General features: G+C 45.3%; 1 protein-coding gene across 1 annotated transcript in view; it reads left to right on the forward strand.

Annotated features, from left to right (window-relative positions):
- SLC9A2 (solute carrier family 9 member A2) overlaps positions 1 to 17,838 on the forward strand; it is a 128,180-nt gene that overhangs the window by 85,439 nt on the left and 24,903 nt on the right. Inside the window, exons 5-7 of the mRNA XM_006166648.3 lie at positions 1 to 153; positions 722 to 924; positions 16,810 to 16,899. The exon at positions 1 to 153 is cut by the window's left edge and continues 98 nt beyond it. Coding sequence (XP_006166710.1) covers positions 1 to 153; positions 722 to 924; positions 16,810 to 16,899 — 446 coding nt within the window. The remainder of the gene's footprint in view (positions 154 to 721; positions 925 to 16,809; positions 16,900 to 17,838) is intronic.

The raw sequence follows: 17,838 nt of genomic DNA on the forward strand, positions 1-17,838 counted from the left end.
CGACCATCAAGTACTTCATGAAGATGCTGAGCAGCGTCAGCGAGACCCTCATCTTCATCTTCATGGGCGTGTCCACTGTGGGCAAGAACCACGAGTGGAACTGGGCCTTCGTCTGCTTCACGCTGGCCTTCTGCCTCATCTGGCGAGCCCTGGGTAACGGACCTTTGTTTGTAAAATGGACACTAATGACTAACGTGGCTGTTCTTCCTGTCCCTCCCTCTCTGCTGCTGCTTTTCCGACTCACTCATCTCTTCTTCCTCTGTGTCTACTTCCTCCTCTTCGCCTTGCTGTTCCTTGTCTTGTTTCTTCTTTGACTAAGAAAGGTCCTCTCTTTCCTTCTCGTCCTCGTTTCTCCTCTCGCTCTTCTTCCTTGTGTTTCTCTTTTTCCTCTTCTTCTCCCATTGTGTCTTTTTCTTCTCTTTCCTCATTTCCTTTTTCATCTTTTATCTCTTTCCCACACCCCCTTTCCTGATGTATTATTTTCTTTCTTGAGTATTGTCATGCCTTCTCTGCGTGTCACATTGGCCTCTTTGACTTCTCTGGGTCCACACTTACACCCGCTGTCCTGGAAGAGTAAGAGCCCAGATCTGAGACCCTGTAGTCTGAACAGGACAGAGGAGAAGCCCAGAGGGCCTGTCCTTAACTGCTCAGCCGTCACAGAAGCACAGGCAGTGTGGTGGCCTCACTGACTGTTTTCTTTGGGGTTTGTCTCTCCTGGCAGGCGTCTTTGTCCTCACTCAGGTCATTAATTGGTTCCGGACCATTCCGCTGACCTTCAAAGACCAGTTCATCATTGCATATGGAGGACTGCGTGGGGCCATCTGCTTTGCTCTCGTGTTCCTTCTTCCCGCTGCTGTGTTTCCTCGGAAGAAACTCTTCATCACAGCGGCCATTGTTGTCATCTTCTTCACTGTCTTCATCCTGGTGAGTAGCATTCTTTCTCCCAGGAAAGTCTCTCCCTGTTCCGGAGGGAGATGAGATCCTGCAGACTAGCGTAGTTCATTTCATTTACAGGATACGAAGTGGTAGCGATGCGCTGAAGCTTTGATACTTGCGTTATTCGGAAAAGTGATACTTCCTGTCTAGGGTCATGTTACTGGATTGTCCAGGGGCCTAAGAGAGTCCAATTTGGTCACTTGGCTTACACAGAGGAATTATTATTTAAAGAAACGCAGCTCAGTGACCTAAGCTCACTGCTGGAAACAGGAACCGCACTTGCTAATCCTTGTCATTTGTCTTGCTCTCTGACCTAGTAGATGTACTTGTTAAATCCTCGTTGTGCATGACGACCTTCCACTAGCTGTTTGACCTGAGCTGACTGCGGGGCAGTCACCCCCTCACGGGTGGATACAGGTTCATATTGGGAGGCAGAAACTGTGGCTGGCCTGTGTCCAGAGCCTGCTTTGCAAGATAATCAATCTCTTTAAGTTAAACGCCAGCTCCTAGGAGATGATATTTTGCAAATATTCATTTCTCATGTAGTTACTGGACTCCTGCTTGTGTGACGCGGTGCTCTGAGAACTCAGTATTCCTAAGCAAGCAAAGATAAAAAAATCGTGTCACCTCAGGGCTCACGTTATAGGGGAAAGGAGGGGCCTGGTGGACATTACGCAGGAAACATAACAAATAACTAAATCATCTTGTTGGAGATCTATATGATAAAGGACAAGTGTGGGCCAGACATGGTAAAGGCGGGGTCATTGGGGGTGGGGGCAGCTATAATTCTGAAGTGAGTGGTCACATAACGCAGCAGTGAGAAAAGCAACATTTGAACAAAGGGTTGTGGAAGGTGAAGGAATTGGCTAAGCTGAAGCACATTCCAGGCCAGTGGGTCTGATGGTGACAGCGTGTTCTTAGCCAGTGCAGCAGGAGTGCATAGGATACAGGGGTGGGGGGGGAAGCGGTAGGAGGAAGGAGGAGGGAGAGTCTGAAGTCCTGGGCCATGTAGGGTCACGAAGGCCAAGGTAAAGGGTTGGCTCTTCTCCAAGCATAATGGAAACCATCTGAAGGTTTTATGCAGAAGAGTGCTGTGTTCTGGCTTGATTGGTTAAAAGATTGTTGAGAATAGACTATTAGAGAGCGCTAGCCACAGTAGTGTGGTGGGGAAACAATTCACCGTGATATGGCAGCCACATGGGAAGGTCCTGGGTTCAAGTCCTGAGGTTTCTCTGTGTATGCTGGGTATGGGTATGACCACAGTCCTGGCTGGCTGAGGCTGGGAGTGGACTGTAGCCTGACCATCCTGCTGGGGTTGCCTGTCTCGCTGTCTGTCTCGCTCATGGATATGATAGACAGATAGACAGACTGTTATGGGGAAAGGGAAGAAGTGGGAAGTCCAGTGCAGAGGCCAGTGCAGTCGTCAGGCGGGGCAGCGTGGTGGGAGGAGAGCTCGTAAGCAGGGGCAAGGCCTTAGGCACACTCTAAGGGTGGAACTTACAGGTTTCCCTGATGGCTTTAGACATGGAAAAAAAAAGCAAAGGGCTTGGTCCTGAGCAACCAGAAGTATGAGTGAGGAGGAAATCATTGTACGGGAAGGTGGTGGCCAAGGTCTGGGCGTGCTGAGCTAGGGGTGTCTGTGAGACCTGAAAGTGCAGATCTTAAACACGCAGATGTTAAGAGCCTGCCGTTCCAGAAAGAGCTCAGTCTTCAGCAGAGAGCTGGAATTTGAAGCCATGAAACTGGATGTGATTGTCTATAGTGAAAGTATATATTGAGGAAGTCAATAAAGAGAACCAGGGTTGGGCTCTGGGGCAGCCCAGGATTAAGACATCGGGGAGAACAGGTAAGTAGCCGAGGAGACAGAACAAGCGATGAGTGAGGAGGGAGGAAAACAAGGAGGTGTTTTTTCCTTTGAGAATTTTTGTATTTATTTAACCATTACTCATTGAGAGATTTTTTTGCAATAGGACACATGCACTTGCCAGGGGGACAGCTGCTCTGCAGTCCCTTCACCATTTTCCTCCCAGGATTTTGGGCACGCATGCACACACGCCTGGCACCGGGTCTAGGACTCAAATTGTTGACTGCGTGGGAGTCCAGTGATGTAACCATTACCTCACCTGCTGGTCCTAGTCACCGAACACTTCCTATATGCTTGACTTAAATCTGAATAATAGTCTTTTTCAAGCTCATGAAAAATGCATATTACGAAAAAAACTAGGCATGGATGTGAACTATTTTTGCCCCAGAATGAATATGTAATTTAAGTCCATTTTTCCGGGAACCTTTTGAAGCCCCCTTGTACTTTCAACTCATTCAGCACTGATAACCATTCCCTGGTGTGGAACTTTGAGAGACATCACTGGTTATGCTCCCTGCTTTGTAGATGAGGAAAGACGGGCACTGAAGTTGAAGTTAAGAGACTTTCTCATTTACACGGTTGGGAAAGGCAGCTCAGGGTATCAAAACCCATTTGGTCTTCACCCTGAGTGACATCCCCAGTTCTGAGCGTGGTGTGGGGTGAGTGCTCAGGGCTGTAACACATCGCAGTTCTGCCTTTCAGTCAGCTTCCCAAGACAGCCCCTCTTTATTCATTCAGACCAGCCAACATGGGGACAGTGGGCTGTCTGGAGTTCAGAGAAGGATGCCTTTGGAGAGACTTTCTGGGTTAAAAAAAAAAATGACCGGTGTTTGGTCTTGTCTTGGTGATAAACACCTTCACACGCCATTCTTTATAACAGTCACTGACATCACTGTGTCAGGCACTCAGACAGGGGCTTTCGTATAGGGTAGTCTGCAAAAACTTTGTAGAAAATGCATATTAGGAAGAAACTGTGCATGGATTTCAATTTGTGTTCTGCCAAAATAAACTCATACTTAATTCCATTTTCTATTAACTTTTTGAAATCCTTGGGTATGTACATTATTCCATTTTATCCCCAAAACAAAGCTTTAAAACAGAGACCAGTGTCACTCCCGCCACCAGCCAGGCAAGCTGAGACGCAAAAGGAAACAGGCTGAGCCATGGACTCCCCTTTGCAAATGGCTGAGGGCGAAGCTAATTCCTGACTTGTAAGACCATAGACTGACCGTGAAGACCAAGCTCTTCCCTAAAGCAATGCTGGCTTTACTTTAGTAGGACTTTATTTAGTTGGTTATGACTAGTAATAGTTTTAGTTATATATACTAGTTTTTGCCCAACTGTCCCACGTTGGTTTGAATCTCTTCCTTAAACTCATTATAGAAAACACCATGGGACTATCCAGCTGTCAAAGAGAAGCATCTTCTTCTTTTAGCTTCACCGTGTCCAGGATCTCCATGACAGTAATCCAATCTGCTCCTCTCCCACTTTGCCTGTGCAGAGTAAACAAATTTTGCCTCGACTGTTTTAATCTCAAGTGACCTAGTGCAGAATACTGGAACAGAGAGGCTAGGCAGAGGGCAAGCTACCTCCACTTCTTGACCTCCTGCCCTCTCCTTACCACCCAGGGCCACTCCCACCAAGACTTACCCATTGACCGTAGCTCCTCTCCATCCTCTCAGAACAGGATATCAATACAAAAAGAGAACCGCCTGACTAGGAATCCGATCATTCGGAGATGAATGCAGCAGTCATTTTTATCCGTACAGGTGCTTCTCAAATACCTACAGTCCAAAACCAGTCCCTTTTTCCCAAACAACATGAACATACACACTTACAAAGTTCCATAACAGTGACTTCATGATAAGGTGTGATTCAACAGAGGGCATACAAAATACAAGCTCAAATTTTTAAGTTAGAGATTCTTCACATATAAAATTACATGTCTACGATGAGAACAAACATTGGATAGGTATGGAAAAGTATTGCAAATATGTCCAATATTTGCAGAATGTGTGTGTACAAGTGATTAATATAGAATAGCATTATTATACACATAGCTTTTTTAGCTTTTTGGAGTTGAGACTTAACCTAAAGATATAAAAGGACTGATTGCCTGTGTTAAATACCTGCACACCCACTTTGATTTTTTGTTGTTGTTTTAGCTTATGTGCATGAGCTCACCAGAGAGAGACAGAGAAACAGAGGGAGGGAAAGTGAGAAATCACCCCCTGGGGGAATATGACCATAGTGCAATCCTTTCTCCTTAATTCTCCTCTAGGGATTTTGGGCACACATGCACACATGCCCAGAGTGATTCTCCAGTTAGTAGGTCTGGGACTTGAACTGTGCAATTGGCCATATGGGACATAGCCATCCTAGCCTCCATGCCACCTGCTGGACCAAGTTCGCACTATCTTCACAGGTGGATTTTATGTGACATTTAATTTATTTGATATTATAATTTATAATGACAGTCAGATTCTGCTTTCCCAATCACAGTTTGAGTCCTGGACCCAGCAGCCTGGAAAACACACTGTGTATATGTGCACTAAATTCTGAGAGGAGGAAGACGCGAAGAAGGAATTGTAATGTGATCATTCACTGGGGCAGGAGGGGGGGTACTTTATCCCTGTCTTCCTCTCCCTGTCTCTGCCTAAGTTTTTTTTTTAAAGATTCATTTATTTAATTCTATTTGAAGTTGTTATTATCATTTTTTAATTTGACAAGAGAAAGGCAGAGGGAGAGAGAGAGAAAGGGAAAGCGAGAAACCAAGCTGCCAGGTCCAGGACTTGAACTGTAGTCAGCATGTTGGAATCCAGAGCCTTTTACCGCCATGCCACCTGCCAGCCCCACTATGGCAAAGTTTTTAAAAATCATATTCAGGGGAACCAGCAGTTAGCGTAATGGCTATGTCGCTGGACTCCCACGTAGTCGACCGTGGTTTGTGTCCCGGACCCGGTGGCTTAAAACTCACGCCGGGCGCGTGTGCGTGCGTGCCCAAGATCCCGAGAGGAGAATGGAGGAGAAGGGATTGCGGCGTGACCATCCCCCCTGGGGGGTGATTTCTCGCTTTCTGTCTCTATGTCTCTCTGTCTGTCTGGCGAGCGCACGCGCCCTACAGTGAAAATCTCTCCAAAAAAAAATCATATTCAGGATGAGGGAGATGGGATTGAATACCATCAACGATTTAGAGTAAGGCCATATTGGGTTGATCTTCTGGCCCTGCTCATTTTAGCTTCCATTGGCCTCAGTTTGCTTAACTGTAAAATCTCGATGTTGGCACCTCCTTCCCACAGAGTACAGGCACATATGTATGAGGAGACTTCAAAAAGTCTGTGCAAAAGTGGAATTTAAGTATGAGTTTATTTGGGGGGACCAGCAGATGGCATAATGGTTATGTTGTTGGACTCCCATGTAATTGATCACGATTTGAGTCCCAGACCCAGTGGCTTAAAACTCACAGGGCTGGCATGTGTGTGTGTCCAAAATCCCAAGAGGAGAATGGAGAAAAAGGATGGTGGCATGACCATCCCCTCTGAGGGTGGTTTCTCGCTTTCTGTCTCTCTCTCTCCGGTGAGCATACCCGTTGTATAGCAAAAATCTCTCTTAAAACAAACAAACAAAAAAAAGGATGAGTTTATTTTGGTGCAAAAAGATGTTGAAATCTACAGATTGTTTTTTTTTTTCATTAGACACATTTTCCACAAACTTTTTGAGGCCTCCCTGTGTGTGAAGTGTAATACCCAATGCAGGGTTTGAGCCTCATAGCTTGTATGGTTTTATATATAACATTGAGCAAAATGGTAGCAGAAGAAAGAAAAACTTAACTTCATTCTCTATTTCTTTTTGGAAATAAAAGTGATTAGAGTACACTAAGTATGTGTACTATATTCATAGAGAAGATCCCTAGAATTCTGTGGTTATCTAGAAGCCCATTAAGTAGCAAGGTCGACCGGAATTCCTGAGAAGGCAGTCCCTTTGGGCTCCTTAGTCCAGGGGTGATTACATCAGTGATATGATTTACTGTAAACTAGTGCACACAACTATAAAACGTGTGGGACTTTTACCCTGCTTGCAAGCTAACAAGTTAGCCTGTGATGATTTCATGGGTGCGGGCAGGAAACTCCGGGGTCAGAGACAAAGGACTTTATTATTCATGACAAAAGCAGCAGCTAAGCTTTGGTTGGTTTGTGTTTGTATCCCACAGGGCGGGGTTGGGGGGGACACAAAGGCCCAGGAGGGATGTCTGCACCTGTAAGGGGTCACATGACAGGAGGGCGCGCTGAGCTGGGGCTCTCTCCTGTCTGTGGAGGGGGTGCTCCTTCATCTCTCAAGGTTGCTCATTGCTTGGAACCCTGAGAAATAGCCCAGGTAAAAAGTAGTCAAAGCCTTGCCTTCTTGTCACACATTACAAGAACATGTGGTGACACTTGGGGGCCATGGTAGGGTGCCCCTTCCCCACAGTCTGATAAACCGTCACTGATCCAGCCTTTCAGACCGAAGTGATGATGCATGCTGTTCTCAGACACCGCAAAGAAATGTGCTCTCACTTGTTAAATTAAAAAGTGTGTGTATGTGTGTGTGTGTGTGTGTTTGTGTACTTTTATGGAAGGAACAAAATTAAAATATGAGTTTATATTGGGGCAAAAATGTTTAAGTCATGCAGGCTTTTTTCTTTTTTTTTTTTTTTTTTTGGAGAGATTTTGCTACAGGGCGTGTGCACTCACTGGAGAGACAGAGAGAGACAGAGAGTCGAAAACTAGAAATCACCTCCTCGGGGGATGGCCATGCTGCAGTCCCTTCTCCTCCATTCTCTTCTCGGGATTTTAGGCACGCTCGCACACATGCATGGTGTGAATTTTAAACTGCTGGGTCTGGTATTTGAACCAAGGTTGACTGTATGGGAGTCCAGTGAGGTAACCATTATGCCATCTGCTGGTCCTGAGTGTTTTTTCATAATGCATTTTCCATGAGCTTTTTGGAGGCATTTCGTGTGTGCGCATGTGTGCTGGGTCGTTTAATGACACCATCCCTATAGCTCAGTAATGTGTACCATTACTAGGTAGAATTCCATAGGATTCCAAATAACTTATTGTGGTTTCCCAGTAAAATGAGCAGGTTGATCAGGCTGTCTTAAGATGAAACAAGGTAGCTAAGCTATTTAGGATGTGAAAGGAAAAAGGAAAAGCCAGGTCCATGTGTTTTTGACTGAGCAACCAGGTGAATGTAGATGAAATGTAATTTAGTGGAGGACACCGGAGGCGTATTGGATTGGAAGGGCGGGAAGGCAGGCGATCTCTTCTGAATGTGTACATGTTGCACACGAGCGTGTGCCAGTCGCAGTGGGACGGTCAGGTAGGCACTTGTATTGGTATGTACGAGTCCGGAACTTACGGGAGAAGCCATATAGTGAGAGAGCAATTTGAGACTCATAGACATAGAAAAGGCTTCTAAAGCATGTATCTAAAAGAAATTATTCAGGGAATAAGTGTAGAAAGAGTGGAGGAAAGGAGACACCTGAAAACTGAACTGTGAAACAGATAGCAATATTTAGAAATTTAAAAAAAAAAATGTTGAACCAGACCAGGAAACTGGAAGGGATGAAGTGGAGAGGAGAAACAGAGAAGAGGTTATTCAGGAGCCGCGTGAAGGCAGCGCGTAGGCAGGAGAGGGTCCTTGCAGCGGTGACCAATGCAGCTGTAAGTCTGGGCGGGCTCTGAGTGGAGGAGGGACGTGGAAGCGGCCACATGTACTCAGTGGCCATCTTCCCAAGGGCACTTTGGGCCAGAAGGAAGGGTAGAAACCCCCTGATGGACTGGATGTGAGAAACAGGAGACGGAACAGGTAACTGTGTTGAGATCTGGTAGAGTAACTGGGTAGGAGCCGGAGGACCAGCCACCAACGACGGCTCTTATTTCCGTGCTCTAGAGGAGCCATAGCAGCGTGTCGGAACCCTGGAGGTACCTGGGACCGAGACACTGTTCGCACAGCAGACAGAGCCGGCTCAAGTAGGAGGCAGACAAGGGACAGGGGGCCCTGTGCAGTGGCCGTGCTGAGGGGAAGCAGACATGCGAGGGCCATGGACACCTACGCCCGCACCTTTATACCTTTCACGCCACTTACGCATCTGAGATACGGGGTGTGGGTGCCGGCGGTTTACGAGTTCTGCGACCGCGACTGTGACCTGAGAAAGGCCTTCCGTAAGAGCACAGCCCCGGTGGTACTATTTATAACCAATGTTTTCACCAATGTGTCTTCGAGTTTTTCTGGGAATTGCCGAGTAAATCAGCAAGTAATTGCAAGGCAGTTTCTCCTCCCCCCTTTATTTTGCAAACATGAATTTCAGAAATCAACGCCAAACAAGCATTCGTTTTCTTCCAAAAGAGCAGATGGAAAGACTGTTCATTTTCATTGCAGTCAGACAGCAGTCCCCCCCGACGCCCTAATGGGAGCAGAGAGGTGGGAGGAAGGCGGAGACAGACAAGATGGAAAACAGCGGCACCTCCTCCTCCCCACTGTCCCTGTCCCCGCGGTCCAGGGCTTGGGCTTCCTCAAGTAGCAAGCTTGACTCCCAGGTGGTGTGTTTATCGGGCCCAAGTCAAGTGAACGGTGAAAATTCAACTTGTGCTTTGCAAGTGGGCTTTTCTGTACTTTTAAAGTCTATTAGTTTCTTTTTTTTCTTTTTTTTTTTTTGATGAGAGAGAGCGACCAAGAGAGACTGAGAGAAACAAGCATGCTCAACAGGTCCCCACTACCCCTGCCACCCCCACCCCTCATCCTTCAGCCAGCCAGTGTCGTGCCCATGCGTGAGGGCACTCAGTGCTGTTGCTTACCAGGATCCAAACCCCTGCTGGCCGCGTGGCCGTGGGTCACATGCTCATGCTGCACATGGTGGCTGGGATGGTCTTTCGCTAATTTGATAGCAAAGGAAAAGGCTTATTTTTGAGCCTATGTGGATGTGACTAGCTATTTTATTTTTCTAAACCTTGTCAGGTGTTGTGGTAAAATATATGGAATATGTGTGTCTGTGTATGTGTGGGTGTGGGGGGGTGGTCCGCAAAAAGTTCATGGAAAATGCATATGCTTAAAAAACAAATCGCATGGATTTAAAAATATTTTGGCACCAAAACAGGCTCATACTTCAATTTCATTTTTCTGTGAAATTTCTGGACCATATATATATATATATAGATAGATAGATAGATAGATAGATATTTTTTTCCTTTTCCCTCTCTCTCTCCCTCCCAACCAGAGACCCAGGCTTCTAGAATATGACACCAAGTCTGGGGAGCTTAATACAGCATACTCAAATGCCATGCTCCGCTCCAAAACAGGTGGATTGAAGCAGGAAGGGAGGGGGCAAAGCAGTGCTTCCCAAATCGTTCCTACTGAGCATGGGAGGACAGCCGCAGGTAGTTCAGAGAAAAGGGGCAAATAGTAGGAGGGGTTTTTAAAGAAGCATGTATTTTTCATGCCTTACTAATTATAAACTTCAATGTGTTATAATTTTAGAAACTTGAGTTGACCTGGGCAGGAGGCCACACTGCCAAGTGGAAGGGGTCAGCATAGGGATCGGGGTAGTGCCTGTGTCCTATTTTATTTTATTTGTTTTATTTTAATTTTTATTAAAAATTAAATAAAATTTATTTTATTTTATTTTATTTTATTTTATTTTTTTTAATCCAGAGGGATTTTTGCTATAGGGTGTGTGCACTCATCAGAGAGACAACGAGGAAAAAAGGCAAGAAATCACCACCCCCCACCAGCCCCCGTGCGAGGTTTAGGCCGCTTGAGTTCAGGACTCAAACCACAGTCAACTATGTGGGAGTCCAGTGATGGAACCATTACTCCATCTACTGGTCCCTTTATTTTATTTATTTTTAAAAATTTATTTATTTCTTCCATGAGTGAAAGAGACAGGGACAGAATCAGGCATTTCCAGCAGGATCTTAACACCATGATTCGTCCTGGCCTCAGCCACCTCCCATCCTGGCCAGTGCATGCAGCTGTACTCAGGGAGGTCTCTGGACGTGAACCTGGAACCTGCCCACTTGGCTCAGCCTTGCAGAGGCATCATCTGCATCACCACTTGCCTCCACCATCTTTATTGTATAGCTGTACTTTCCAATTCTGGACACCCCCTTGTTCTTTACTAAATGAACATCGATGGGAAATAAGCCTAGGAAACAGCAGATAGTGTCTTCAGAATGTATGAAATGGTTTTAAAAGCTGCATTTTTTTTTTTTTGACTCTTCCTTGAACTATTATTAAACTGGTGGCTTCATGGACTCTGGAACTCAGTGAAATCGCCCCTCTCTGAATACCGTATTTACACCCCATTTTCATTTATACAAGTTAAAAATGACAGAACATGGAAAATGGTTATTACCTCCTCTGTTACTCCAAAATGGCAGACTGAAATAGAAATAGAACACAAGGTGTGCCTCTCACCAAATTTGGTCCAAATCAGTTCACACTTTCAGAGGTAAGGTGCAGCTTCAGTTAAAAATTCCCAGAGCTGGATTAATGCAACAAAGCCAGTGATGGGGCCAGCAGATGGCGTAGTGGTTATGTTACTGCACTCCCACATGGCCGACGGTGGTTTGAGTCCTGGACCTGGTGGCTTGAAAATAACACTAGGCAGGTGTTTACTGTTAGGTTTGATTTGGGAACAGCAGTGGAGACAGAGGCGGCAAGGACGAAAATTCCAGTCAGTCCTTGGGGTTTAATAAAACCAATATAATTTATTTTGTGAAATCTCTTGTTTTTTTTTTGTTTGTTTGTTGATTTGTTTTTTTTTTTTTTTTTTGGCTTTTGGAGAGGTTTTCGCTACAGGGCGCATGCGCTCGCCAGACAGACAGAGAGAGACAGAGAGACAGAAACCGAGAAATCACCCCCCCAGAGGGGATGGTCACACTGCAATCCCTTCTCCTCCATTCTCCTCTTGGGATCTTGGGCACACACGCACACGTGCCCGGTGTGAGTTTTAAGCCACTGGGTCCAGGACGCGAACCGTGGTCGACTACGTGGGAGTCCAGCAACATAGCCATTACGCTAACTGCTGGTTCCCGGCTCTTGGGGTTTAATAAAAACAATATAATTTATTTGCAAAAGCTCTTGAGTCACACTGAGGTGGGTGCTGCGTGTTCTTAAATGGCTGTTATCCAATAGGTGGTCGCCATGGGTCCTTATCTGGCCAGTGAAGGTCGCTGTTTCCTTTCAATTTGGCCGGCGCGCCAAATGCCGAAGGGCGGGCAAGTCTGTTGGTGATGGCCAGCTAGATTTTAGAAAACGGGAAAAGTTCCTGCTGGCGGGAATGTTTCTGCCATGTTTCTTTTCCCTTCCCCCCAGACCTTACATGCACATGTGTCAAAGATCCCGGGAGGAGAATGGAGGAGGAGGGAATGTGGCGTGGCCGTCTCCTCTGGGGGGTGGGGGTGGTGTCTCACTTTCCCTCTGACGTCTCTGTCTCTGTCTCCAGCAAGCTCCCTAAGGCAAAATCCTCTTCAGATACAAACAAAACACAACCCAGTGACCTCCTTTAAAAGATGTGTGTATATTTGCACTATGTGTGCATGCGTGTATGTCTGTGTGAGTGTGTGTGAGTCAGTAAGTTTACATGATCAAATGTGTTCTTAAAGATTTCACGGATGGGAGAGATGAGGTGGAAATCACACATATAGCAGGAACGTACCTCAACTTTTCTCTCCCACCCCGAAACCCCACAGCCATCGCCATTCCTGGGGCTCCAGCCAGCTGAGGTGGCCACCTGCCCACCTCACACTCATACCCTCCTCACTTGCCCTATTTTGGAGCCACTATCATGCATTTTGAAGGATCTTGGTTGAGAATTTGTTTTGATACCTATATGTTTCCACTCATTCTCCTTTTTGTAAAATTTCCTGGTTACGCTTACTTTCAGGTTAATGTAAAGTCAGCCTCTCAAGTTCTGCTAAAAAGCCTGAGAGATATGTTACAGGAATCGACTTAACAAACGCACATTCATTGGGAGACAGCTGTCATCATCATAGGAGCTGTAGATATCTTTTTACAACTCAAATCCTTGTAATATCCTGTAGTTAGGTTTTACAGTTCTCGCTATGAAGGTTTTATGCATCTGCAGTAGAGATTATATATATATATATATATATATATAAGAGAGTGTGAGAGAGAACTTGCTGCATTATACATATTTAGTTTTGGCACACTATTATACTCTACTGGAATATGTATAATACGTTGTTATACATTAGTGTATGTTACAATTATGCATTTGTATTTATATATAGTCTCTTTGTACATGTAGTTTTCCATTGTTTTTGTGTAGGTGTTTAATTCTATCTTATTTTGAAATAAGTAGATGGAATGGATTGTGCATGTTAATTGTATGTTACTCCCTTTACTAAACTTTTTCAATTTTTTAAGAGAGATGTTTGCTATTGGGCATGTGCACTCACCAGAGAGACAGAGAGAGACAGAGAAAAAGTGAAAAATTACCTCCCAGGGGAATGGCCATGCTGCAGTCCTTTTCCCTCCACTTTCCTCTTGGAATTTTGGGCACACATGCACATGTGCCCAGCATGAGTTTCAAGTCGCCAGGTCTGGGACTTGAACTTTGGTTGACCATGTGGAAGTCCAGCTCCTTAGCCACTATGCCACCTGTTGGCCCTCATTTTTTTTTTAAATCTTTTGCCAGAGGGTGAGTGTGTTTGCCAGAGAAAGAAAGAGAAGGAAAGTAGGAAGCAGTCCTTGATGGGATGTGGTCACTGGACAGTCTCTTCTCTTCCATGTCTCTCTCCTCTTTGGATTTTGGGCATGTATGTACAGAAAGCCAGTGTGTGTTCCAAGCTGTTGGATCTGGGACTCAAACTGTGCAGACAGTTGTGGGAGCCAGGCCCTTGACCACTAGGCCACAGGCTGGGCTACTCTCTCATTATTTTTAAATACAAAGGATTATCTTAGCTTTTTTGATAAATAAAAAAAGAGATAATCTCTGAGCAACAAAAATCTTACTAGTTCTCTTCTAGTATTTATACCTCTACCTCTTTTTGTCCATGCTTATTTAGTTGACTAAGACCTGCAAAATTGTGGATCTTAGGGAGAGTCCTTGCATTGTTTTGGATTCTAACAGAAATGCGTTAATGTTACATTGTATTTTTTTCCTTTTATTTTCCTTCATTTTTTTTTCTTTTTATACATTTAATCACTGTATATCTTTACAATATATAAAATGGATTTCCCCAGCATGAAATCGTTGTGTATTAGTCCAGTCAAAGGTAATATCATATACATTATCATCAACAGATAATTTTCCATTTTTATGTCCATTAAATGTTTTGCTTTTTGCTTCCCCCCCCCCTTGAGGCCATCCCTCCCACCCCTCATTGCTGATGCTTCTCCCACACTGTCTCTGGTATCCACAGTTGCTCTTCATGGGGTTATGTCTTCCAGTCTTACAGTTTCTGCTATGGAGAGCAGATATTTGGTATATATTAAGTGGGGACCTACGATATTTCTCTTTAATAGTCTGGCTTGTTTTACTTAACATTAAATTTTCCATATTCATGCACTTTCTATCAAATGCCAGGGTCTCTCTCTCTCTCTTATAGACGAGGAGTATTCCATAGTGTATATATGCCACACTTCCTCAATCCACTCATCTGTTCTTAGACATTTGGGTCATCTCTTACCATAAAGGAGATACAGATCAAAACCACAATGAGATAGCACCTAACCCCAGTCAGAATGGCAAAGATTAAAAAAAAAAAAAAAAAAAAGATGAAGTGAAGGCAAGAATGAGGTCAAAGGGGAACCCTCCTACACTGTTGGTGATAAGGGGAATTAGTACCACCACTGTGGAGAACAATATGGAGGTTCCTCAGAAACCTACAGATAGAACTACCATACTACTTAGCAATTCCACTCTTAGGTATCTACCCAGAGGATAAGAAAACCCTCAGTTGGAAAAACATTTGTACATCCATGTTTCTTGCAGCATTATTCACAATTGCTAATATTTTGTAATTAAGTGTGATGTTTACTGTAGATTTCTGGTAACTATGTTTTATCACGTCAAGGAATTTTTTTTTCCTCTTCCCTGTGTTGATGGAAAATAACCAGCTCTAAAAAATTAATAATTAATAATGAATGCGGTTTATTTTCAAGCAGAATATGAGTGACCTAGGACCGGAGAGAAGGCAAAATATGCCTTTCTCTCAGGGGGATCAGGTACAGGGATTCCTTTTATTTGACTTTGAGAGTGAGAGACAGTTTGGAATTTAGTGAAAAGTTCCATTGGCCTGACCCAAAAATACAGGACATCTGGAAGTGGGGGCTTGTAGGATATAGGTGGGTTTTACACTTTCCAGGTGGTGACTGGAAAAGAAAGGTTGCCAAGATCAGAAAGGAATCACTCTGACAGCGATAAGGAGGCCTAACAGACCTCACAGAGACACTCCGACACTATGCCAGGGCAGGATGTAGGAAGAACCCTGTTCCTAACGGACCACATGGTCTGTCAGCGTCTGTGGGCCTGACTTCCCCTAGGCTCCCTGGAAAGGACTTTGGGAAAAATAGGGAAAAGCAGTCAGACTTCTGTCCACACCTATTTACTAAATAGCTTATAACCCTCTCCATCTCCCACGTTTACCCACAGCCTCACTCGGTGCCCCTTCTCCCCGGTGTTGGTCCTTTCCTGTGTGGTGGTCTTTGCAGGGATGTATTGCTAGCTTTTTTTTTTTTTTTTTTTTTTTGCTATAGAGCACATGTGCTCATCAGAGAGAGAGAGAGAGAGGGAAAATAAGAAATCACTCCTAGGGAGGGTGACCATGCCACAACTCCTTCTCCATTCTCTTGGGACTTTGGACACATAAACACACACGTGCCCAGCATGATCTCCCAGCAGGTGGATCTGGGACTGAACCTGTGCAGCTGCCCTATGGTATCCAGCGCCTTAGCCTCCAGGCCACCTCCGGGGCCCTGCGTTTCCAGCATCTGTAAGGCTCCTCTCCAGCATTTCCTCTGTGCGCAGCTTTCCTCGTCCCTCTCCTGTGAGTGTCCCATCCTCCCTCCTCGCTCACTCTGTGACTGTTTCAGGGTACACCTGACCTTTCATAATGAGCCCACCAAGTCCAGAGCTGGAGCCCTTAATTCCTCATCTTCATGGTCCAAATGCCTCAGCCCCCGACATGCATGCCGTAGCAACTCAGATAAAATTATTAAAGGACTCAAGGAGTCACAAAAATGTTTCTATGGAGAATGATATGGATGAGAATACAAGAAGTCGGTGATTCTAAACCAGAGAACATTGTATTATTTCTGAGAATTGCTTTCTCGGTGTCTTCCATCATGCCCATTGTTCTGTGTTGGGACACTGTCCTTTGAAAACATGTTGCTTTGGGGGATCAGCAGATGTCATAATGGTTATGTCGCTGGACTCCCATGTAGTCGACTGCGGTTCTAGTCCTCGACCGGGCGGCTTAAAACATGCTGGGTGCACGTGTGTGCGTGTCCAAGGTCCCAAGAAGAAAATGGAGGAGAGGGGATTGCAGTATGGTCATACCCCCTGGGGGGTCATTTCTTGCTTTCTGTCTCTTTGGCTAGTGCATGTACCCTGTAGCAAAAATCTCTCTTTAAAAAAAAGAAATGTTGCTTTGTGAAAAGGAAGAAAAATTTACCAAAATGTTGCATTTAATATGTTTTACTCTTGGGAGAAGAATATCTTTTGGTGGTGGTTATCAAAGTTTGGGGGGGCAGCAGATGGTGTGGTGGTTAAGGGTATTGGACCCCCACATGGCTGACCATGGTTCGAATCCTGAACCTGGCGGCTTGCTTTCTCACTCTCTGTCTCTCTCACTCTGTCCCTCTCTGGACAAGTTAAAAATGAATAAGTGTATAAATAAATAAAGTTAAAATAATTATTAAAAAAGTTTAGGGGAAAAGAAGTCATTCTTGAGTTGTAAATTTTATTTTATAAGAAAGTTCACCTAATTTTTTCTTCTGTGCAGGGAATCACTATCCGACCACTGGTGGAGTTCCTCGATGTGAAGAGGTCCAATAAAAAACAGCAAGCTGTGAGTGAGGAGATCCACTGTCGGGTACGTGTTAGCAGGGTGTAACTCCTTACACGACAGCGTGTCTGAACGGACGGCGTTAACAGGGTGTAACTCCTTACACGACAGCGTGTCTGAACGGACGGCGTTAACAGGGTGTAACTCCTTACACGACAGCGTGTCTGAACGGACGGCGTTAACAGGGTGTAACTCCTTACACGACAGCGTGTCTGAACGGACGGCGTTAACAGGGTGTAACTCCTTACACGACAGCGTGTCTGAACGGACGGCGTTAACAGGGTGTAACTCCTTACACGACAGCGTGTCTGAACGGACGGCGTTAACAGGGTGTAACTCCTTACACGACAGCGTGTCTGAACGGACGGCGTTAACAGGGTGTAACTCCTTACACGACAGCGTGTCTGAACGGACGGCGTTAACAGGGTGTAACTCCTTACACGACAGCGTGTCTGAACGGACGGCGTTAACAGGGTGTAACTCCTTACACGACAGCGTGTCTGAACGGACGGCGTTAACAGGGTGTAACTCCTTACACGACAGCGTGTCTGAACGGACGGCGTTAACAGGGTGTAACTCCTTACACGACAGCGTGTCTGAACGGACGGCGTTAACAGGGTGTAACTCCTTACACGACAGCGTGTCTGAACGGACGGCGTTAACAGGGTGTAACTCCTTACACGACAGCGTGTCTGAACGGACGGCGTTAACAGGGTGTAACTCCTTACACGACAGCGTGTCTGAACGGACGGCGTTAACAGGGTGTAACTCCTTACACGACAGCGTGTCTGAACGGACGGCGTTAACAGGGTGTAACTCCTTACACGACAGCGTGTCTGAACGGACGGCGTTAACAGGGTGTAACTCCTTACACGACAGCGTGTCTGAACGGACGGCGTTAACAGGGTGTAACTCCTTACACGACAGCGTGTCTGAACGGACGGCGTTAACAGGGTGTAACTCCTT

This window comes from Tupaia chinensis, unplaced genomic scaffold (assembly GCF_000334495.1).
Source record: "Tupaia chinensis unplaced genomic scaffold, TupChi_1.0 Scaffold144276_1, whole genome shotgun sequence".
Classification (NCBI taxonomy): domain Eukaryota; kingdom Metazoa; phylum Chordata; class Mammalia; order Scandentia; family Tupaiidae; genus Tupaia; species Tupaia belangeri.